Source organism: Globicephala melas, chromosome 6 (assembly GCF_963455315.2).
Source record: "Globicephala melas chromosome 6, mGloMel1.2, whole genome shotgun sequence".
Lineage (NCBI taxonomy): Eukaryota > Metazoa > Chordata > Mammalia > Artiodactyla > Delphinidae > Globicephala > Globicephala melas.
Window position 1 is genome coordinate 28,355,097 of NC_083319.1, and position 24,366 is coordinate 28,379,462.

Below are 24,366 nucleotides of genomic sequence, written 5' to 3' on the forward strand. Positions count from 1 at the left end.
TTATCGTCTCCATGCACCGGCGGTTCTAAACAGCATGAGTGATAAATTGCAGCCGTCAGGAGCTAGCTGCTGCCACTGCTCCAGGAAAGTACTTTTTTCCTCGGTTTGGTGTTTGGGAGGAATGGGAGGAATGGGGTGGGCCAGCATTTGCTGAGAGACCTCCCAAGAGGACTCGCCATCCTCTTGGCGAAAGAAGAAATGGTGTAAAGTGCTGGAGTTTAAACCAGGCTTGGATTGGAGCTTTCTCTTGGGAAGCCAGACTGTGCTTTCCCTGGGCAGGAAAAGAGGCAGTGAGCAGGGTGGGATCTACCAACAAAGGGAGGCCAAGCAGTGTGGGGTGGTGCGGGGGAGGTGTCATTTCACATCAGAGACAGGTGTGACTGTGCTTGGGCTCCTGGGTCAGCTTCGAGGAGCTCCCAGCTGGACCACTCCTGGATGCACAGTCAGGCCGGATGCTGTTTTCTTGCCCTATAGGCCCCCATCCTGCACACCTGTCTGTCTCAGCACAGGACACAAAGGGGTAGCAATCACCAATCAAAGCATTAGTCCTTCCTTATCCGCTGGGGGCCCCCTGCCTGGTGGACCAGAGACAGAGTCACGGTTATTTCTTCCACTGCAGAGACAGTGTGACGAAGAGAAAAGAGTGCTACGATGTATTACTTTGTAGCTTGGTGACTTTGTGAATAAGTCCTTTAGGCCCCTTTGGGGCCACTCTTCTCATCTGTAAAATAGAGACAATAGGAGAACCTAGCTCATAGGATTGTTCTGAGGAGTAAAGGAGATGAACCATTTAATTGCTGAAAGACCACATCTGGCACATAGGAGGCACTTAGTGAACATGAGCTATGACTATTTTGGAGTGGTGCCATCTCGGCCAAGCCATTTAACCTCTCTGAGCCTTAATTTCTTCAGCTGTAAATAATAAGTAACCTGCAATGTGAAATGTAAACCCTAACACAGTTTCTGGCACATAGTAGGTGTTCAATAAATGGGAGCCAATATTACTCCTGTGTGTCAGTGATGCATTTCTGAGAACCTGGCCTTGCTCTTCTGCCTCTGCACTGCACGGCCAGAGAAACAGACTATGGATGGGGGCGGGTGTTGTTTCAGATCTCAGTGGGTGCTTCCTTAGACGCAGAGCCACTAGAGACATGAGTCAGGGTAGAGAAGAGAAACCAAACCTGCATTCAAACAACTTTCTCTGCACAGCTCTGAAGAGAGATCTCTGAGTATGATTGTCTCCCATCAAGGCTTATCTCTGCATTCACCCAGTATGGTCTCTTATCTGCCCTGCAGCTACTTCTTAAGTGCTTCCACCTTTCTTTGCCTGTCTTGCAGCACTGAGCCAGGCCTCAGTCCAGAGGGAAGTGCAGCAGAAATGGTGCTTCTTCCGAGGTGAAATCAGTAACTTTTTGCTGAATTTGAATAGCACTCTAGATTTCAGAGAGCATCTGAGGCTGGGGTATGTTGGTGTAGATCCTGACTTGGAGACCTCTGTTTCTCTGCCCTGACACCCCTACTTACAGCATGATGGGCTCAGCTCTCTTGCACTGTCACTCTGTGGATGGAAAGGTTCCTTGGTTCAGAGTCCTGCCCTCATCAACCTTCTCTACCTAGCTGAGGAGGGAGCCTGCCTCTCCCACGGCAGCTCATTTCAGGTATTGGCAGGATACCCAATATTAGAATACTGGTATTCTAATTATCAAAATCTATTCACTGGTCTGCTTATCTCCCAGAGAAAGAGGCTAATCTATTTCTCGTGAAGTGTTAAAAGACAGCTCTTTTTCTTCCCCCTCTCTCTTCCTGAAATCTTTTGTTTTTTCTAGGCTAAATTGGCCTCCATTCCTCTTCTGGAATGTCACCTCCCCCCACCCCCAGTTTCTGCCTCTTCTCTGGTAGGTTGTGTTTCAGTGTGTCTGCGTCTTTGTTGAAGTTTATCAGAAATTACAGCAGTCTTCCAACACAGAGTAGAAAGAGCTTTGTCTCCTTTGCTCTGAGCACCATATTTCTGTTAATGCAGTGAGCTTCTTGGCATCCACGTCACACTGCTGACTCATATTCCATGCGCAGTCAACCCAAACCACAGAGCCTTTTAAACATTCAGTATTGCAAGTCACTTGTTCTCCGTTTCTGAATTGTGCTGTTGGCTTCTTGAACCTAAAGGGAGAATATCTATCTCTTTTCTAGTTTACATTTTTAGATTCCCTGTGTCATCTGCTCCTACCCAAACCGTTTTAGATTTTGGTTTTGCCATATGTTCTATTTGCTGCTGCTGCTTGTTGCCTGTCATGTAGGAATTTGATAAATAGCTCTCTTTGTTCTCATCCAAGTCATTGGTGACTGTGGGACCAGGGCTGGAGGCTTGGATCAGTCCAAGGCTGGAGACTGACAGCCCCTTTGGACAGTGCCATTCAGGCTCTTATAGACCTACCAACCCATGTTGTCATCTGTGCTGGGCTACTGGGCTCCTGTGATCTGGTTAGAGGACTCACCTTGTTTTTTCCTTCCGCTTCACCTGCTAAATCCATTGGCCTATCCACTGATAATCTGTGGATAGGGGAGTGTCTGCTCAAATACTCTTTTCTAGTCCCATGGTTTTCTGGCCTAGGGCATTGTTTTATTTCCACTTATTGGATGAGACCTTAGAGGCCAGTTAGTTCATTTATAGACAAATGGGTTCATTGATTCAAACGTTCAGCCAGTATTTATTGAACATGTAATATGTCCCAACCACTGTTCTAGGTGCTGGGACACAGAGGTGTACAAAACAAATACGGCCTCTGTCCATACGGAACTTCTGTTCTAGAAAAGACTCTGATCCAGCAGCGGGGAGGGACTTTCCCAAGTTTGCACAGCCACCAGAGGGATATTCTGGGAACTGAACACAGCTAAACCTCTGCTGCCCCGTGCAGTGCTCTTTCTACAGAGGTCTCTTGTGCTGTTCTATTAATCTCCCAACTGGGAAGACCACCAGTTTTAAGAGTTAAATCATAGACAAGTCTAATTATCCTTGAAAGCATCCTCATAAGAAATGCATGTAGGAAGCTCTACAGAGGGGCCCCTCACTCAGTCTTCTCATCACTTTTTGGACATTTTTGGAACTTTTTGGACATTTTATTATCTTCTTCCTAAACCGACAACCACCCAGTTGAGTAGGGGTTAAATTAATGTTTGGGAGTCCAGATGAGGAGCGTTGCTTCTTCTTGAGTCCCTGTCATGACTACAGTCCAATGGAAGTGTACAAAAAGTTGCAAAAATTCTCAAAAACTCCAGAAAAAGTGGCAGGTCTAGATTCTGCCTCTGTGAGATGCAGTCTGGCAAGAAGGAGTGTTTCTCTGAGTGAGTCTTGTGTGGTATCTGAGATGATTTTGATCAGTACACAGATGAAAACTTTTCATTTTAACCCATCTCAAATTGCAATTTCATGGGTATTATTGCTTAGGAGGCTGTTAAGTAGGAAAAAATTACTTGAAGTTAATTTAAAGAAGGCATCGTTTTATGTGGATGTGGTGAAACTTGTGAGAGTAGTTTGTAAATGCTGGAAGAGGGCTTCCCTGGTGGCGCAGTGGTTGAGAGTCCGCCTGCCGAGGCAGGGGACATGGGTTCGTGCCCCGGTCCAGGAAGATCCCACATGCTGCGGAGCGGCTGGGCCCATGAGCCATGGCCGCTGAGCCTGCGCGTCTGGAGCCTGTGCTCCGCAACGGGAGAGGCCACAACAGTGAGAGGCCCACGTACCGAAAAGTGCTGGAAGATTGGAAAATGCTGCTGTAAGAGAAAGCGTTTGGGGCTTTGTATTAAGATTTGTGGGAGAGTGATGTCACCAAGATGGTGAAATAGGTCTTTGCTGACTTTGCTCCCCCCTCACAAGAAGATTCCTTTGGAGAACAAGTTCAGGCTCTGTTCCTCATTAAGTGTGAACCTTGGGCATGTTTTGATTCTTTCTGACCCTCAGTTTACCTGAAAAGTGGAGATTAGCTGCTCTGCGGGTTGTTGAGCATTAAATCAGATGACTTTGTAGATGACTGATAGCGAGGTCACAGCACATAGTTGACACGCAATTAATCTGAGTGAGTTTACCTCCCCATCTGCTCCTGGCAGCCTTTTGGCTTTGCCAATTTGTTCATCCTCTCTGGGCCTCAGCTTTCCTTGCCTCGAAATTGGGACTTTGGCAAAACAACCTGAACATGTTTCGTCTTGGAAACTTGGTTGGTACTTGGGCGAGGGATCACCTGAGACTGACTGGCGATGTGGGCCGTCCCCTGCCTGTAGCTCCTGGAGGGCAGGGCTGGGCCTTGCTTGTGGCCCTGTCACAAGCATCAGCATGATAGCAGTACAATCAGGCACATGGTAAGCAACCAGTGAATCTTTGTGGAATGAAGGTTAGAGATAATACCTGCCCTTTCTCCTTCACAGTGTATTCTGAGGGCCAAATGAAAGCACCTTGAAAAGTATAAAATCCCAGCACATGTCATTTTCAAGTTGATCCACTGTGTGAACCCAAGTCACCAGGGGTCTCAATTACTAATAATGACAAAAGTTCTTAAGCACAGCCTTGGCTTTCTTTCGTCTACAAGGTTTACCTTCCAGAACTTTACTGGAAGGGCTGCCATGAACCCAGAGGCTTGAAGTGGATTTACTGAGAAGCTAAAGAAGTTTCACTTTCATAGCCCCCTTCCAAGGCGCTGGTAGGGATCTCAGCAATCAAAAAATTGCCAAAGTAGGATGTTAAAAAAAAGTATTCTTTTTCTTAAAGAGAGTCCTCCAAACTGTGTCAGCCTCAGGCCTCACACAGCTGCATCTGCCCCTGCCAGAGGCTTGGGGACACAGGAAGGACTGCCTACTTGCTTGGCCTCCTCTTCCACCCGGGCCTCCAGGTTTGCTCACCACTCCAGCCCACTGCATCCTGTTTGGGGAATCTGGCATTTTCCAGTGGGGTGACCAGCAGGCTGGCCAGAGCTGAGGCCTTCCCAGTAGGGCCAGTGCTGCTCAGATCAGGACTGGGCTAGGGAAGGAGGTATCCCTTTGCTTTCTTACTGTTTATTTCCTGTAGAGCTACTTAAACGTGCTGTTTAGCGATACCTAATGGGCTCATTACCCTGCTTTCTGCTGGACATTTCAGCTCAAACATCCTCTCTGCCCCAGTGCCTTGCTCCTTCCCCAAATCCTGGAATCCAGACTACAGCTCTCCTTCATCTCTAGGTGGCATCATGGGCCCAGGCCCCTCTCGAGTTTGTATCACGTGTAGTGGTTGAAGACATCCCACATCGCTGAGGTCACGGGTTGGAAGGGGAAGGACTGGAGGAGAGATCTGGGGCAGCACTGCCTGCATCCTGACACCCTGACTTGGGTCTTGAGTTTTTCCATCCCTGTGACATTTTTGCGTGTCAGTGGAATGGCTGTCATTTTCTATATATTCATGGTACAAATCTGGCTCGTTTGACCTCTTTGATGTGGCTCTGACCAAGACTTTTATGAAATAAGTCCCAAGGGTTATGCTGGACTTTACTTAGGGAAATGGATCATAACTTTCTGGCTGTTGCGTTTACTGGTAATACTGAGAACTCACTGCATGGACCTTTGATTCTGCTTTGATCTTTCAAAGTTAGAAAGACCTGATCCCCTCAGGGCAGGGCAGGCTTTGGAGACTGGCTGTGGCAGGGAGTTGAGGGAAAGGGTTGTAAAGTTAGCATCTTGTAAACATCCACTGGGGCAGTACAGTTTAGTATTAAGAGACTCAGCATACCTGGCAGCCAGACTGCCTTGGTTCAGATCTTGGCTCTGCTGCTTACCGGCTGTGTGACCTTAGATAATTCTGGAGCATCTTTGTGTGTCAGTTTCCTCAAAATGGGGATAACAGTCCTCTCTTAGGGCTGTTGTGGGGAATCATGAGATAAGCACAAAGCATTTAGTACAGTATCTGGCACATCAGGAGCACCAGGCTTAGACTTTACTTCATTGCAGGACCATCATGTGAGGTAGGGAATTTTGTTCCTTTTTGTGCACACGAAGGAGCTGAAGTTCAGAGAGGTTAAGTAACTTGCCTAAGGAAGCACAGCTGGCAAAGGGGAGGAATAGGACTAGAACTTCAGACTTCCATACTCTGCTAGTATGTTATTACAGCCTCAAGAGAGCAGCCCAGGCTAGCCAGAAAAGTTCCCAGGTCACAAGATACTGGGCATGGATGGACTGGGATCAGAGCAGAGACAAGAGGGCTTCTGAGGGAAATGCCAGGCTTCCTCCACGTCCCGGCTTCGTGGTAACAGACATGGGCGGAACGTTCCCCAAAGCCCGTGTACAAAGAACATCCTGTGACTCACAGCCACTTCTTCCCTGCCTAAACCCCTTCCTTCCATTTGGGCCGCTGCTGAAATTGAGGCTGCAGCCTCGAACTTTGTTTTCTGTCCTTGTGGGGCCCCCGGGGGTCATCTTGGGCGATCAGTTGACCTATGTGTCAACCTTATGTCACCAAACTGGAAATTCCTTGAAATCTTTGGATGATTGCAATTCACATCCGTATGCACTTATCAAAAGTTCTAATTTGAAGCCTTAGAGTTTCATAGTTTGAAAGTTTCCCAGACCTGTCAAAACCAGGCAGCGTCTCAGAGCCTAGGCTGTTGGTTTCCATCCAGGGTAGGGCTTGGCCCCAGCTTGGTCTGCCATCAGGGGGATTCAGTGCTGCACTGCTGTGTTGAAGTATTGCTTGAACTAAAGCAAATCAAAGGTCAGCTTTACCCAGACAAGAATAGAAAACACAGTTGTACTTGATTCCAGGAAGGCATGTGCCACATAATGTCAGGCTGCCTCCAGTATGAGATTTATTTACCTTATGGGTGGCAAAGAGCAGTTTGGAAGTCCAGTTTGTTTCTCCTTAAAATCTTCGCATTTCTAGCCCTCTCATCACTGTTGCATTGAGGCACAGAAAGGCAATCTTAGAGTGACACTTTGTCCAACAGACTAAGCTGTACCAGGTTATGATGCCGTTTTACATTTAAATATGTTGTGACTTTCAAGTCTTACGACAGCACCAACTTGGTGTTATCATCCCCATTTTATTGATGAGGAAACTGAGGCTCACAGGGTTACATCTTTTGCCCAAGGTCACAGAGTAAGGCTGTGAATTTAATCAGGGTCTGTCTGACCTCAAGGCTCAGCATCTTTGCACCATCCCATGCTGCCACTTTGCCTTATTCCAGTACCAGGACGCATGTGTGGAGTCACCAGCTTTTGATGCCAAAATCATTATGAAGCATTTTAAAAGAATAAAATGATTCATTTAATTCCTATAGAGCGAAAAGAGCCAAAACTTTGTAAGCCAGAGCTCATTGGGTTCAGATTTACCACTTGCTTGCTCTGTGACCTTGAGCAGGATATTAACATCTCTGGGTCTGTTTCCTCATCTGAAAAATGGGAAAAATAATACCTTTCTCATAAGCTTGTTTTAAGGATTGTAGACAATAATACAGGGACTTCCCTGGCAGTCCAGTGGTCAAGACTCCGGGCAACCAATGCAGGGGTCATGGGTTTGATCCCTGGTCACGCAACTAAGATCCTACATGCCGCACGGCACGGCCAAATAAAGTACAATGGCTGTGTATTAAGAAAGAAAGAAAATAATACATCTAATGTATCTGACGCTCGGTACATGTTAATCCCCTTCCTCTGCTGACAAAGCACTACCATGTCCCTTAATATACATTTTATTAATTTTAAAAGTAAGAAAAACTAAGTAATTTATACCTTATATATATGAACAATTCTTTCTTTACAACCCTGGAAAGAACCCCTTCTCAGCCCCTAATTGATAAATTCATCTTCCCTTCCTTTCCCATGTTCCTGGGCTTCTCAGGGCCCTGCATGCTGATTCTAATCCCTAACTTGTTGTGTTAGGAGCCTCTGCCAATGCTACCTCCCCAGTGTTATCTTTCTTTTCCATCTGGGCTTCCCAAGCCAGCCCGACTGTGTCCACCACCTGCATTGCATTAGCAGAGCTCCTGGCCAGTGTGAACAGGTCACCTCACCCTCTGGGGCCACGGACTCCACTGGCTCTTTGGGGGCCTGGTTACCATTCAGCTTCTTATCAGCTGATGTTAGTCCTCATTCCAGGGGCTCCTGACCACCTCTCCCACCTTGCCCACTTCTCAGTAAGACACAGGTATGCTGTTGCCTTAGCAGATGGATCTGGGAAAGATGTGTCGTGTCTCTTCCCATCTCCCGATTTCAAGGTTGACTGATTCTGGAGTGGCAGAGTGGGCTGGAGGCTCACCTGACCCTCTGTCCACCTTCTCTTGGAAGGCAAGGGCAGGGATCCTGTCTTTATACAGCATCTCTTTTATTACAGGCTCCTGCCTTCAAGGAGCGCCAAGAAATATTGCTACTTGGAACCATAGCTCTAGTGTTTTGGGTTCAGTAGCCATTTAGAAGTTTGTTGAACTTATGCAAGTTCCATTCTATGTAGAATAAGGAATATGTGGTTGCTGAAGTTGTGATACTCCCATTGGTCTCAGGAGAAGACTCTGGCTTTCCCGGGACTTGCCACAAAGGGTTCAGGAAGCGTGACCCTAAATATTCTGGTTTCTCTGTGGAACCCTTCACATAAGTGTCATCCAAGACTTTATCAACATTTGTTTTGAACTTGTTTAATTTTTCAGCTTGTATTTTCTCTTGCAGTGTGTGTGAGTCAGTATTCACTCAGTGTCGTTAGTGTTTACTTAACCCACCCCCTAGTATGGCCGATCTCCATTTATAGAAAAATGCAGGTTCAGAGAGTCTAAGTGACTTCTCCAAGGCCACATAACTGGAAAATTCTGGAACTGAGAAATGAACCAGGTTAGCCAGACTCCAGAACCTGGGATCTTTCAGGGGTGTCTTGGTGTCCGTCAGCAAGCCCTCACTGTAGAGAAGGACACTTCTCCTGGGTAGGGAACCCTGGGCCCAGATGACCAGCGGGGAGGTCCTGAGGTTGTGTGTACCCCAGGCTCTCGGCCTCCTCTCATGAGCCCTAAGGAGTCACCCCAGGAAGCAGCCAGGTTATCCTGCCTTACCCCCCTCTCCAGAGCCCTGAACTTCCCAGAGAAGCCCTGGTTTTCCCGGAGAGGGTCCAGCCGTCTCAGTGAAGCAGGTGGGAGCTATCCCTGAAGAAGAAAGTAGAGCCCTAGCATCAGGAAAACAAACCAAAACAACAAAAAATACCCCAGAAGACACCTGAGTATGTTTGTTCCCAGCCCTTTTCTGGCAGAGAAATGTTTCGCAGTCCTGTTTAGAAGGCCTGGCGTAGGCTGAGTCAAGCCAGGGGCGAGAATCTGGCCGTGGCCCCTCCAGGCCATTGACAGGGTCAGGGCTGGGAGACCCTCCTGGGGTCCTTTAAAGAAGAGTATTTGGGCCTGGGAAGCTGATGTGATCTCTTTCTCGACTTCTTTTTTTTTTTTTCATTTGCCTCCTCCACCCACTTCTCAAGCAGCTGATCCTGTGGTTTCTTTTCATGTTGAACAAAAGAGACTACAGCTATCTTGAAACCGGAGCTGGGGACTGGAGGGCACTGACCGGGAGTAACCCCGCCGCCAGCTCTGCTGAGGGCTTCCCTCCTCCGCCTTCCGGGGCCGCTGCCCTCCCTCTTCCCTGCTCCCCTCCTTCTCCGCGGCACGCAGGCAGGCTGCGAAGAAGCAGAAGGAACACTACGTGGCCATGAAGGTATCCCCCCCACGCCCCACGGTGCAGTGCCCCTCCCCTCCACACCCCTCTCTCTCCTGCCGTGGAAGCGTTTCCTTGGCCTGCCTGGCCCAGAGGACTGGCAAGGAACTGAGGATTCTGTCCTGTTTGTCCTCAGCCCACAAACACACACTTCACTTGTTTTGTTCTTTGGACTCCAAGCTCCTGAATTGTTTTGGGTTTTTTTTCTCCTTTTCTTTGCCCTACCTCCCTGCACCCAAAGCAAAGCTCTCTGGAAAAGGACAGGCCGCCGCTGGCTCCTCAAGTATTTTGGTCCATATCAGAGACACGGCAGCAGGAAGGCAGCAGGAAAGCTCTAGGCGCCTTTTGCTGGATGGGGACTTTTGGTCTTCTCTGCAGGCAGCAAGGACTCATGTTTAGTTTAGTGACCTGTCCAGCTCCCTGATGACCATATTCTGTGACAGCATTTATATCCTCTCAGTTACCCTTGTAAACTCTTGAGGCCCTTTCCCTCCAGAAGAGTACTTTCACTTTCTTGATCTTGGTGTTCACAACAAGCTGTGAATATTATTAACCCTTCTTACATCTAAGGAAACTGAGGCCCAGAGAGATTCAGAAAAGTGAGGTTCATGATTACACAGTTAGGAAACAGCTGAACTGGGACCTGAATTCACATTTTCTGATGCCATGTCCAGTGCTGATTTAGTTTTACCCCAAGTGTACCTTTCAGTACCAAGTTTAAGAAGACCTCTGAGATCATCTTCTACAACTTACACATTACAGATAAGAAAATCAAGGTCATGTCAGCTCACGTGGGCAGTTATATGGCCAAGTAAGTGACTGTCTCTTGCATTGTGTTCTGTGTCTTGTTTCCAATGACTGGTTTTTCTTACTGGTCATCTTGCATCTATGCCCATCCTTGCAGTGATCCTGTAGAAGCGATCATTTCCATTGATTCTCTGCAAAATGCTAGATTTATTTATTCTTTTCTAAAGCTTTGAATAGGCAAATTGGTTAGCTTCAACCTTTTCTTCACCTTATAGACAGTGTCAGCAGAAAGAATTCAGTAGTTCTGTCTGACTCAGGAGCTCAGCCAGGCAAATACATAACACACACATACACACACACACGTGCATATACCTTAGATCATAAATTCAGTATTGACTTAGTTGGCAAAGTCACTTCTGTGTTCTTATCTATTCTGAAAGCATATGCTTTAGGATCAAACTAGCAATGAAGCTAATGAGGTGTCTTTCCTGAAAGTGATGATGGTATTAGCCGTCCTTATTGAGAGCTTTTCTTGGTTTCAGGCATTATGCTGGGACTTCAGGTGCATTTTCTCATTTAACCCCCAGCTCAGTGCAGTGACGTAGATGCTGCTGTCATCCCCATTTATCCTGTTATTGACACTTCCAACACTCTGCTTCCAGCTCCCACTCACCTGACTGTCTTCCTGACCTGGGCTGACGCAGCTGAGGGGGCTTAGAGAAACTCTAACGCTATATTGACCTGGTTTGTTTCACACTCAAGTCCTGTTTCACCCTTCCCTATCTGCAGCAATCACCTCAGTTCATCACTTGATTCACTCATTTGTGTTCATCCATTCCTCCATCATCCACCATCTCCAGGGTGCCTTCTCTGTGCCAGACACTGCTGTGCTTTCAAGTTCCAAAGTCCTGGCCCTCAGGCACTTCTGTTCTTCTGGGGAAAAAGATGTGGTCTCAGACAACTGCAGATTGGGGGAAGCACACTTAGGAGGCTGTTAGGGCACAGAGGATGGCCACCTGACCCAGCTTGAGGGTGGAACGTCAGGGCAGGCTTCCTGGAGGAGATGACTTATGGCCCAAGTCATAAAGAAGGGTAGGAGTTAGCTAGGCCAAGAAGAGAAGGGCCATTTCAGACATCAGGCTTTCTCGATATTCTTGGCCTCTCCACTCATTTTCCTGCCAACAACAAAATAGAGAAAACTGAGACCAGAGGTACGAAGCCACCCAACTCTGGCCTCATACTATACCTCGTCCTCTTCCTTCTCCCATTCTACTCCCCAAATCTTAGGTTTTGAGGAATCTCCTCTAATCTCCTTTATCTGCTTGTACATTTATTTATTCTTTCAGAAACATTGAGAACCTGGTGTACACAGCACTATGACTACAGGGTATCCTGGTCCCTGCCATCACGGGAGGCCTTCCTTACCCTCTCCTCACCAGCCACAGCCTCTGGAGACTTCTGGCTCTCTGTCCTTTTCCACAATTCAGCTTCAGCCTGTTCAGCCTGACTACCCCCTTGAAACACTTGCAGATAATAAGCCTCATCTGGGTCAGATGCTTCCATGAGCTGCCTTCCTCTGGCTCTCTCATCCCTTCTGCTTTCTCTGTTGATTTGCCTCTTCATCTCCCTTATCATCCTTGGAAGTTCCTTGAGGGCAGTGCCTGTGTCCTTACCTTTTCTCTATACTTCATGGTGGTACACTAGTAAAGGTGAGTGAGATAAACCCTTCTCAATAATCACAAAATTATCATCATTTTTTGAGCACCTACAATGAGCCTGTTGCTTACTATTCTTGCATTACACGTAAATATCTCTAATCCTCATATCTTCAAAAAGTGGGTACTGTTACCCTTACCTCTTAGGTAAGAAATCTTGGGCTCAGGAAGGCAAAATGAACTTCTCAAAGCCTCACGGTTCATAAACAGCAGAGTCCAGCATCCAAGTTAGGTTATTCTGGTCCCACACCCCTGATCTTTTCACTGCACTATTGTTTCCCAAACTTGGCTGGAATCACCCTGGGGAGTGTTAGAAAATTCTGATGCCTGGGTCTCAGCCCCAGAAGTTCTGATCGCGTCTCCCGGGAGCCAAGATTGAGAACCAGTGCATCCCATGGCGCTGCTTTCCTGCGCGCACACTGGCTGCAGCTTGCTGGTGGTGGTGTGTGAACCTGCGTCCACGTGTGTGGTATCCATGTGACCAGAATTCAAGTTCTCTGTAGCCAGGGATCTTTGGCTGGCGCTGCTGCCTTGCCGCCTGGCGGCCTCGCCACCACGTGCATGTGCACTGTCAGAGGCTGTTGACAGTTTAATCAGCCTCTCGGTTCTTCTTTCTCATTCGGAGGATTCACTGAGAGGCAGTAGGAGTTTGATCACATCCAGCTGTTCTCATCCGCAGAGCCAGTTGACTTACCAGAAACGTCTTGTAAGTGCACTGCGCATGCTCCCTGGTCTCAAGAGTGTTGCTTGTGACCTAGACCCATCGCAAGTGCAGCGGGGTCGGCCTCCCACGCTTCAGCAGCCCTGCTCCGGAGGGGGAGGCTCTTCTGGACTTGGCTCAGCCCAGTGTCGAGTGCTGTTCCGGCTTTTCACTCTCAGGAGGGGTGTGTGACCCGCCTGGTCACTGAGGCTCAGCTCGTGTGTATATTCTGTTCTGTCTGGAGCCCGGAGAGCTTTCTTCGTCCCTCACTTGACAGGTGAGGCAGTGGAGACACAGCTAGGTGAAATAATCTGGCAAATAAATGGATACAGAGCCCAGGTTTTCTGACCCCCATTGTTCCACAGTGGTTAGTGTCAGGCTTTCCATGCCAGACCTCAGTTGAAGCCACCAGCTTTCCTACCTTCTTCCCGTTTACATTAGGGATACTGGGACACTCAGGATGTCACTTTGCATCTCTGGGAATATAGTTCTAGTGACTAGGAGTCCTGCTTACTGTTGGGGTGCAGCCTGGGGATCATCCTAATACCTCTGGGCCCTTCTCGGACCTGTAGAGCTGAAAGGAAATCTCCTGTGATGTTGCTCAGTTGCTTCCGGAATCTTCCCAGCCCCGATCCCATCTCCTAGTATTTATTATCCAGCCATCATTCACTGATCAGTAATTCTTTGCTTGATCTGGACACCCTGATACAAGGATAAAAGACAGAGTCTGTGTCCCAGAGGCATAGTCTGGTGGACAGAATATGTAAATAAAACAACATTCCGAAAAGGATGGTCCCCAGACCCCCTGCATTAGAAATACGAGATGATTATTAAAATGTAGATTCTTAGGCCCCACTCTAGAGCCACTGTTTCAGAATCTCTGGGAATTGGGCCCAAGAAACAGCATTTTAGCATGTCCCTAAGTGAATCTTAGATGCTCTGAGGTTTGGCAGCTATAGAAGCGAACACGATGGTGAGAACGCAGTATCATGTGTGTTAGGGAGAACCAGGCAGGTGACAGCCTGCAGGAGCACCTGTTCTCACAAGGGGTGCTGGGCCAGGACCAGCACCTCTTCTCACAAGGGGTGCTGACTGGGCCAGGACCAGCTTCTTGAATGTGTCCTGAGGAATAACTAGGAGTTAGTCAAATAAGGTGTAGCCAGAGAATCATTTCTCTAGAGACGCGAATCATGCTTAGTGTATCCCTTCTATAACTCTGTATTATTAAAGTTTGCTTTAGCAGAATATGTCTGGATCAGGAAGCACTGATGCGAGTCTGGTTGGATTCTGAGCCCTCCTTCTACTTTATCTCTGCACATCACCCCCATAGCTCCCAGGATTAATTCCTGTCCTCTTTAAGCCTCACCTCACAGCCCCATTTTCAGGTCAAACATCTGTTTCTCATCAGTTAAGTGATTTAGGTTTGCTAGGTTTGCCCCCCGAGAGGTGGGATCGTTCCTGGACCTGTGGGCTAGTCTCTCAGTGATGTCCGCCTGGTCATGAGGTCATGATGAGCTGGTTTTCTCTTTATTGAAAGAAGTTGGGTTATTAAGAGGGAGGGGCAGAAGGAGAAGTGGACACTCAAATGAAATATGGCAGGGAAAATGAGAGCATTTCAGTAAGGGGGAGGGCCTGCCGAGCATCTGACCAGAAACCTCATGTTTTGGGATGAAGAAGCTGAAATTCAGAAAGATGTGAAATACCCAAGCGATGCCACTAGGCACAGCCTCCAACTCTGGGGACTAAAATTGGATTTCTGGCTAGTGCTTTTTCTGCTTCACTGCACTGAATTGGAACCTTTTCTAAATGTACCTGAAGGGCTAATTATTTAAAGAGAGTCTGTATGACACCCTGCAACAATCCAATCATTTGGTAGCGTTGATTTTTTAAAATATCTGCATATGTGTTTTCTTAAAGGACGGCAGACCTGGGTGTTGGAGGTCTGTATCACGTGTGCCACGTTTAGAACTGAAATGAGACCAAGTCTGTGAAAGCGCTTTGATGTGCATAATGCTCTACCTCCTTGGTTCTCAAAGGGTGGGCCCCAGACCAGCCACATCAGCACCGCCTGGCGGCTTGTTAGAAATGCAGATTCTCCAGCCTCATCCCAGGCCGATGAATCAGAAACTCTGGGGGCAGGGGACCAGTCTGTTTTCACAAGTCCTGCAGGTGATTCTAATGCCTGCTCAAGTTTGAGAACCACTGCTCTGCATCAAGAGGAAACCAGCCCCCGAGGCTTGTGGGAATAAAGGCTTTAAATATCTCTGAGTTTAGCTGTCTGAGATGGCACTGGGGAGACGGGAGCTGTGGGGTCAGGGTCACAAATCTCAGGTGGGTTGATTTTTTTCTTTGAAAAGCAAAGCTGTGTGCGTGTGTGTGTGTGTGTGTGTGTGTGTGTATGTACAGCAGTGCCGCATTCCATGGCTTCAGAAAGCAGTCTTTTCTTGTCTCTGCTGTTAAGGCGAAGCTCCCTGAACTTTTGTTTCTCTGTGTGCTTAAGCCAGAGGCCTGTGGTTATCAATCGGTTTACAACAAGGCAGTCAATATTATGATAGTTTGCTCCGTCGTGCTTTTTATTTATTTATTTTTTGAGTTACGTATGAAATGAAAATAGAACGCTATTTCTCCAGCAGGCTTGAAGTTTCAGGACTTTCTGGTAGACAATGAAACCTTCTCTGGATTCCTGCATCACAACCTCTCTCTGCCAAGGCCAACTGTGGACAAGATACTGGGGGCTGATGTCAGTCTCCGCAAGGTAAGCTGCGACCGTCACTTTCCCTGGTGGGGCTGATGGCAGTGACATTGTTGGAGAGCGCCTGGAGGGAAGTGAATAAAATCCTGTCTGTAATGGCGCTGAAGGAGGTTGTTGGCTCCAACGCAGCTTCACCTGTCTTTACCTCCCTGCTCAGGCTGGCGTTGCCAAACCATCCAGAGAGTGGAATGTACAACCTGGCGTCACGGACCTGCTGGTTGAAATAAAACTGATTCCCTGCCCATCAGTTGGCATTTGTTGATAATGACTCCCTAAAGGGGAGATGAATTTAAGATGAATTAAACATTTTCTTTAAAATTTCACAGTTCTGAAACAATAACCAGGGTTGAGGATTATTACCTAGAATATCTCTGTCTATAAAATCCAAGACAGGGGCTTCCCTGGTGGCGCAGTGGTTGGGAGTCCGCCTGCCGATGCAGGGGACACGGGTTCGTGCCCCGGTCCGAGAGGATCCCACGTGCCACGGAGCGGCTGGGCCCGTGGGCCGTGGCCGCTGCGCCTGCGTGTCCGGAGCCTGTGCTCCTCAACGGGAGAGGCCACGGCAGTGAGAGGCCCATGTACCGCAAAAAAAAAAAAGAAAATCCAAGACAGGAGATTTTCAAAATGTAATGCTTCCTTTAAAGATAGACGAGAAAGATATATAAGGAGAAAACGCTTAATTTTTTTCTTAAAATTATAAAACCAGGAAGTAATGTTAGTGTTTATGTAGAATTTTAACCTTAGATTTTCAGAAACTTCCACTGGCATCATTAGATAATCACACTGCTCTTGTGCGGTGGACAGCAGGCCCAGATTGCACAGTTATTGATTTTCAGAGAAGTGTCTCAAATTTATTCTCTGGCAGAAAGGGGAACTGCTTCCTTACTGTGTCTCATGTCTACATACCAGCTTGTCTTTGCAGTAAGCAGAAGTAGTGGAAATGTTTATGACTGAAAATAAGATCTTTGCTTCACATGATCTAGAATTTTAAAAATTTGAAAAATGTGCTTACTGCTTTCCCTTATGAAACTGGGAAAATATGCCTTGAGTTTACCAATTGTGTGGTTGGGAGATGGGCCAAAGGCAGCAGGCTTATGAAAATCGTTAGCATGATTTCCATTGCCCTCTACCAATTTCTTATCTGTCACATCCGATCAGTTTAAAGTAAGGGACATCCTAAATATGGAGGTGGTCCTTGCATGGTAATTAGTCTCTGTGTAGTCAGTGTTCTTAAACCAAATACTAAATGTAGGCTGGCAGCAAGGGCCAGTTAGAGAAAGGAGGAAAAGTGAACTGTACTTGAGTATCTGGCAGTAGGTGGAAACTTACTTAATGGAAGCCATGGCCAAGCAAGTGCTCTGCAGGGTTAGAAAGCTGCATGGGTCTTGAAAGGCTTTTGGTCCATCACTCCCACTAGATTGTACTACAAGCAGGTCAGGTTGCATTAATTGAAACAGAGGAAATAGTAACGGAGTAATAAAGAGTCTGAATCATCCATTCATTCATTCAACAAATATTTACTGTCCATATGTTCCAGCACTGTGGACACAAAGAGAGCAAGAAAAACAAAGATGCTCATCTTACTGAACTTATTGTCTAATGGACAGTAAGGACCATATATGAAGAAGTGCAGTTTATTTAGGTCCAGTAAAACTAATTAAATAAGATATGGCCAAGGAAAGGTTCTTTGCTGAAATGAATAGATAAGAATGACTTAGGGAAGATTGGTTCAAGATGGCGGAGTAGACAGACATGCTCTCACTCCCTCTTTCGAGAATACCGGAATCACAACTAACTGCTGAACAATCATCGACAGGAAAGCACTGGAACTCATCAGAAAAGATACCCCACATGCAAAGACAAAGGAGAAGCCGCAATGAGATGGCAGGAGGGGCGCTATCACGATAAAATCAAACCCCATAACTGTTGGGTGGGTGACTCACAGACTGGAGAACACTTATACCACAGAAGTCCACCCACTGGAGTGAAGGTTCTGAGCCACACGTCAGGCTTCCCAACCTGGGGGCCTGGCAATGGGAGGAGGAATTCCTAGAGAATCAGACTTGGAAGGCTAGCGGGATTTGATTGTAGGACTTCGGCAGGACTGGGGGAAACAGAGACTCCACTCTTGGAGGGCACACACAAAGTAGTGTGTGCATTGGGACCCAGGGGAAGGAGCAGTGACGCCATAGGAGACTGAACCAGACCTACCTGCTAGTGTTGGAGGGTCCCTGCAGAGGCGGGAGGCAGCTGTGGCTCACCAAGGGACAAGGACACTGGCACCAGAAGTTCTGGGAAGTACTCCTTGGTGTGAGCCTGCCCAGAGTCTGCCATTAGCCCCACCAAAGAGCCCAGGTAGGCTCCAGTATTGGGTTGCCTCAGGCCAAACAACCAACAGGGAGGGAACCCAGCCCCACCCATCAGCAGACAAGTGGATTAAAGTTTTACTGAGCTCTGCCCACCAGAGCAATAGCCAGCTCTACCCTCCACCAGTCCCTCCCATCAGGAAACTTCCACAAGCCTCTTAGATAGCCTCATCCACCAGAGGGCAGATAGCAGAAGCAAGAAGAACTACAGTCCTGCAGCCTGTGGAACAAAAACCACATTCACAGATAGACAAGATGAAAAGGCAGAGGGCTATGTACCAGATGAAGGAACAAGATAAAACCCCAGAAAAACAACTAAATGAAATGGAGATAAGCAACCTTACAGAAAAAGAATTCAGAATAATGATAGTGAAGATGATCCAGGACCTTGGAAAAAGAATGGAGGCAAAGATTGAGAAGATGCAAGAAATGTTTTACAAAGATCTAGAAGAATTAAAGAACAAACAGAGATGAACAATACAATAACTGAAATGAAAACTACACTAAAAGGAATCAATAGCAAAATAACTGAAGCAGAAGAACGGATATGTGACCTGGAAGACAGAATGGTGGAATTCACTGCTATGGAACAGAATAAAGAAAAAAGAATGAAAAGAAATGAAGACAGCCTAAGAGACCTCTGGGACAACATTAAATGCAACAACATTCACATTATAGGGGTCCCAGAAGGAGAAGAGAGAGAGAAAGGACCCTGGAAAATATTTTAAGAGATGATAGTCGAAAACTTCCCTAACATGGGAAAGGAAATAGCCACTCAAGTACAGGAAGTGCAGAGAGTCCCATACAGGATAAACCCAAGGAGAAACACGCCGAGACACGTAGTAATAACATTGGCAAAAATTAAAGACAAAGAAAAATTATTGAAAGCAGCAAGGGAAAAATGACAAATAACATACAAGGGAACTCCCATAAGGTTAACAGCTGATTTCTCAGCAGAAACTCGACAAGCCAGAATGGAGTGGCATGATATATTTAAACTGATGAAAGGGAAGAACATACAATCAAGATTACTCTACCCAGCAAGGATCTCATTCAGATTCGATGGAGAAATCAAAAGCTTTACAGACAAGCAAAAGCTAAGAGAATTCAGAACCACCAAACCAGCTCTACAGCAAATGCTAAAGGAACTTCTCTAAGTGGGAAACACAAGAGAAGAAAAGGACCTACAAAAACAAACCCCCCAAAATTAAGAAAATGGTCATAGGAACATACATATCGATAATTACCTGAAACGTGAATGGATTAAATGCTCCAACCAAAAGACACAGGCTTGCTGAATGGATACAAAAACAAGACCCATATATATGCTGTCTACAAGAGACCCACTTTAGACCTAGGGACACATACAGACTGAAAGTGAGGGGATGGAAAAAGATATTCGATGCAAATGGAAATCAGAAGAAAGCTGGAGTAGCAATACTGATATCAGATAAAATAGACTTTAAAATAAAGAATGTTACAAGAGATAAGGAAGGACACTAAAAAATGATCAAGGGATTAATCCAAGAAGAAGATAGAACAATTATAAATATATATGCACCCAACATAGGAGCACCTTAATACATAAGGCAACTGCTAACAGCCATAAAAGAGGAAATTGACAGTTACACAATACTAGTGTTATTGTTATATGATAATAATAACACCTCACACCAATGGACAGATCATCCAGACAGAAAATTAATAAGGAAACACGAGCTTTAAATGACACAATAGACCAGATAGATTTAACTGATATTTATAGGACATTCCATCCAAAAACAGCAGATTACACTTTCTTATCAAGTGCGCACAGAACATTCTCCAGGATAGATCACATCTTGGGTCACAAGTCAAGCCTCAGTAAATTTAAGAAAATTGAAATCATATCAAGAATCTTTTCTGACCACAATGCTGTGAGATTAGAAATGAATTACAGGGAAAAAAAACATAAAAGACACAAACACATGGAGGCTAAACAATACGTTACTAAACAACAAAGAGATCACTAAAGAAATCAAAGAGGAAATCAAAAAATACCTAGAGACAAATGACAATGAAAACACGACGATCCAAAACCTATGGGATCCAGCAAAAGCAGCTCTAAGAGGGAAGTTTATAGCTATGCAAACCTACCTCAAGAAACAAGAAAAATTTCAAAACAATCTAACCTTACACCTAAAGGAACTAGAGAAAGAAGAACAAACAAAACCCAAAGTTAGCAGAAGGAAAGAAATCATAAAGATAAGAGCAGAAATAAATGAAATAGAAACAAAGAAAACAATAGCAAAGATCAATAAAACTAAAAGCTGGTTCTTTGAGAAGATAAACAAAATTGATGAACCATTAGCCAGACTCATCAAGAAAAAGAGGGAGAGGACTCAAATCAATAGAATTAGAAATGAAAAAGGAGAAGTAACAACTGACACCACAGAAATACAAAGCATCCTAAGAGACTACTACAAGCAACTCTATGCCAATAAAATGGACAAATTCTCAGAAAGGTATAATCTTCCAAGACTGAACCAAGAAGAAATAGAATATATGAACAGACCAATCACAAGTAATGAAATTGAAACTGTGATTAAAAATCTTCCAGTGGGGGCTTCCCTGGTTGCGCAGTGGTTGAGAGTACGCCTGCTGATGCAGGGGACACGGGTTTGTGACCTGGTCCGGGAAGATCCCACATGCCGCGGAGCAGCTAGGCCCATGAGCCATGGCCGCTGAGCCTGTGTGTCCGGAGCCTGTGCTCCACGACGGGAGAGGCCAGAACAGTGAGAGGCCTGTGTATCGCAAAAAAACCCCCCAAAAAACCCAAAAAATCTTCCAGCGAACAAAAGTCCAGGACCAGATGGCTTCACAGGTGAATTCTATCAAACATTTAGAGAAGAGCTAACACCCATCCTTCTCAAACTCTTCCAAAAAATTACAGAGGAAGAAAAACTCTGAAACTCATTCTATGAGGCTGCCATCACCCTGATACCCAAACCAGACAAAGATACTACAAAAAAAGAAAATTACAGACCAATACCACTGATGAATATATATGCAAAAATCCTCAACAAAATTCTAGCAAACAGAATCCAACAACACATTAAAAGGATCATACATCATGATCAAGTGGGATTTATCCCAGAGATGAAAGGATTCTTCAATATACTCAATCAGTGAGATACACCATATTAACAAATTAAAGAATAAAAACCATATGATCATCTCAATAGATGCAGAAAAAGCTTTTGACAAAATTCAACTCCGATTTATGATAAAAACTCTACAGAAAATGGGCATAGAGGGAGCCTACTTCAACATAATAAAGGCCGTATATGACAAACCCACAACAAACATCATTCCAATGGTGAAAAACTGAAAGCTTTCCCTCTAAGATCAGGAATGAGACAAGGATGTCCACTCTGACTACTATTATTCAACATATTTTTGGAAGTCCTAGCCATGGCAATCAGAGAAGAAAAAGAGATAAAAGGAATACAAACTGGAAAAGAGGAAGTAAAACTGTCCCTGTTTGCAGATGACATGATACTATACATAGAAAATCCTAAAGATGCCACTAGAAAACTACTGGAGCTAATCAATGAATTTGGTAAAGTTGCAGGATACAAAATGAATGCACAGAGGGGCTTCCCTGGTGGCGCAGTGGTTGAGAGTCCGCCTGCCGATGCAGGGGACACGGGTTCATACCCCGGTCCGGGAATATCCCACATACCACGGAGCGGGTAGGCCCATGAGCCATGGCCGCTGAGCCTGCGCGTCTGGAGCCTGTGCTCCACAACGGGAGAGGCCACAACAGTGAGAGGCCCGCGTACTGCAAAAAAAAAAAAAGCACAGAAATCTCTTGCATTCTTATACACTAATGATGAAAAATCTGAAAGAGAAACTAAGGAAACACTCCCATTTACCATTGCAACCAAAAGAATTAAATACCTAGGAATAAATCTACCTAGGGAGACAAAAGACCTGTATGCAGAAAACTATAAGACACTGATGAAAGAAATTAAAGATGATACCAACAGATGGAGAGATATACCATGTACTTGGATCGGAAGAATCAATATTGTGAAAATGACTATACTACCGAAAGCAATCTACAGGTTCAATGCAATCCCTATCAAATTACCAATGGCATTTTTTACGGAACTAGAACAGAAAATCTTAAAATTTGTATGGAGACACAAAAGACCCCGAATAACCAAAGCAGTCTTGAGGGGAAAAAACGGAGCTGGAGGAATCAGACTCCCTGACTTCAGACTATACTATAAAGCTACAGTCATCAAGACAATATGGTACTGGCACAAAAACAGAAACATAGATCAATGGAACAAGATAGAAAGCCCAGAGATAAACCCATGCACATATGGTCAACTAATCTATGACAAAGGAGGCAAGGACATACAATGCAGAAAAGACAGTCTCTTCAAAAAGTGGTGCTGGGAAAACTGGACAGCTACATGTAAAAGAATGAAATTAGAACACTCCCTAACACCATACACAAAAATAAACTCAAAATGTATTAAGAGACCAAATGTAAGACCAGACACTATAAAACTCTTAGAGGAAAACATAGGAAGAACACTCTTTGTCATAAGTCACAGCAAGATATTTTTTGATCTACCTCCTAGAGTAATGGAAATAAAAAGAAAAGTAAACAAATAAACAAACTTAAAAGCTTTTGCATAGTAAGGGAAACCATAAAGAAGAGGAAAAGACAACCCTCAGAATGGGAGAAAATATTTGCAAATGAATCATCAGACAAACGATTAATCTCCAAAATATATAAACAGCTCATGCAGCTCAATATGAAAAAAACAACCCAATCCAAAAATGGGCAGAAGACCTAAATAGACATTTCTTCAAAGAAGACATAAGAAGCTTATGAAAAGCTGCTCAACATCACTAATTATTAGAGAAATGCAAATCAAAGCTACAATGAGGTATCACCTCACACCAATTAGAATGGGCATCATCAGAAAATCTATAAACAACAAATGCTGGAGAGGATGTGGAGAAAAGGGAACCCTCTTGCACTGTTGGTGGGAATGTAAATTGATACAGCCACTATGGAGAACAGTATGGAGGTTCCTTAAAGAATTACAAATAGAACTACCATATGACCCAGCAATCCCACTACTGGGCATATACCCAGAGAAAACCATAATTCAAAAAGACACATGCACCCCAATGTTCATTGCAGCACTATTTACAATAGCCAAGACATGGAAGCAACCTAAATGCCCATCGACAGACGAATGGATAAAGAAGATGTGGTACATATATATAATGGAATATTACTCAGCCATAAAAAGGAATGAAATTGGGTCATTTGTAGAGATGTGGATGGACCTAGAGACTGTCATATAGAGTGAAGTAAGTCAGAAAGAGAATAACAAATATCGTATATTAATGCATATATATGGAACCTAGAAAATGGTACAGATGAATTGGCTTGCAGAGCAGAAATTGAGACACAGAGTAGAGAACAAACGTATGGACCCCGAGGGGGGAAAGCGGCATGGGGTGGTGTTTGTGGTGTGATGAACTGGCAGAGTGGGATTGACATGTATACACTGACGTGTATAAAATGGATGACTAATAAGAAAATAAATAAATAAAGATTAAAAAAACCCAAAAAGACTTAGAACTGGCCTATCAGTGAGGTAAGGGGCTTGACTTTCTAGTACTCTGCTCTGATACAAGTAAAAGGAAGAGTTCCACATTCTGAAATTGTTTGAACATAGTTTTTTGCATCAGCTAAATATCTGTATCTACAAATAAATAGTATAAATGCCTTTTTTTCATAATTCAGCCCAACCCCAGGTTAAGATATCATGCATTCCAAAATAATGAGAATTTTCTATTTTCTTTAATAAAAGTGGTTTTAGGAGTTCAGACTCTAGATTCCTACTGGGTGAATCACGTGTTCCACTTTTGAGAAAAAGAGTTGGGCTCAGGATTTCCCCTCACAAGGACAAGAGTGTGGAGGTGATAAGTCAAATGCCACATTCCGGTTTTAATGTCCTGTAGGATCATGCCTTGACCCATCGTAAAGTTCAGTAGAGACCCTGTGCACTGGATACAGTCCAGCAGTGTCCATTCTTCAAAGCTGTATTGATGTGAAGTCCCCCAAAAGGCTTCAAGGACCCTGCTTCCCATCTTTGTAATCCAGTTTTGCTTTTCTCTCTTTGCATGAAATGCTTCCAGGTATTTTTGCAAGGCTACCAGTTACATTTGACCAATCTGTGCAACGGATCAAAATTAGGAGAGCTGATTCAACTTGGTGACCAAGAAGTCTCCATGCTTTGCAGCCTGCCAAAGGAGAAACTGGATGCAGCAGAGCAAATACTTCATTCCAACCTGGACATTCTGAAGCCGATCTTGGTGAGT

The 24,366-nt window shown here is 45.1% G+C and overlaps 1 protein-coding gene across 3 annotated transcripts in view; it reads left to right on the top strand.

Annotated features, from left to right (window-relative positions):
- Positions 1-24,366, top strand: part of ABCA1 (ATP binding cassette subfamily A member 1) — a 136,964-nt gene that overhangs the window by 38,016 nt on the left and 74,582 nt on the right. For 2 of the 3 annotated variants that reach the window (XM_030859138.2, XM_030859136.3), the window contains exons 6-7: positions 15,480-15,604; positions 24,184-24,360. In XM_030859138.2, coding sequence (XP_030714998.1) covers positions 15,480-15,604; positions 24,184-24,360 — 302 coding nt within the window. The remainder of the gene's footprint in view (positions 1-15,479; positions 15,605-24,183; positions 24,361-24,366) is intronic. The other variant, XM_030859139.3, reaches the window with a different exon arrangement.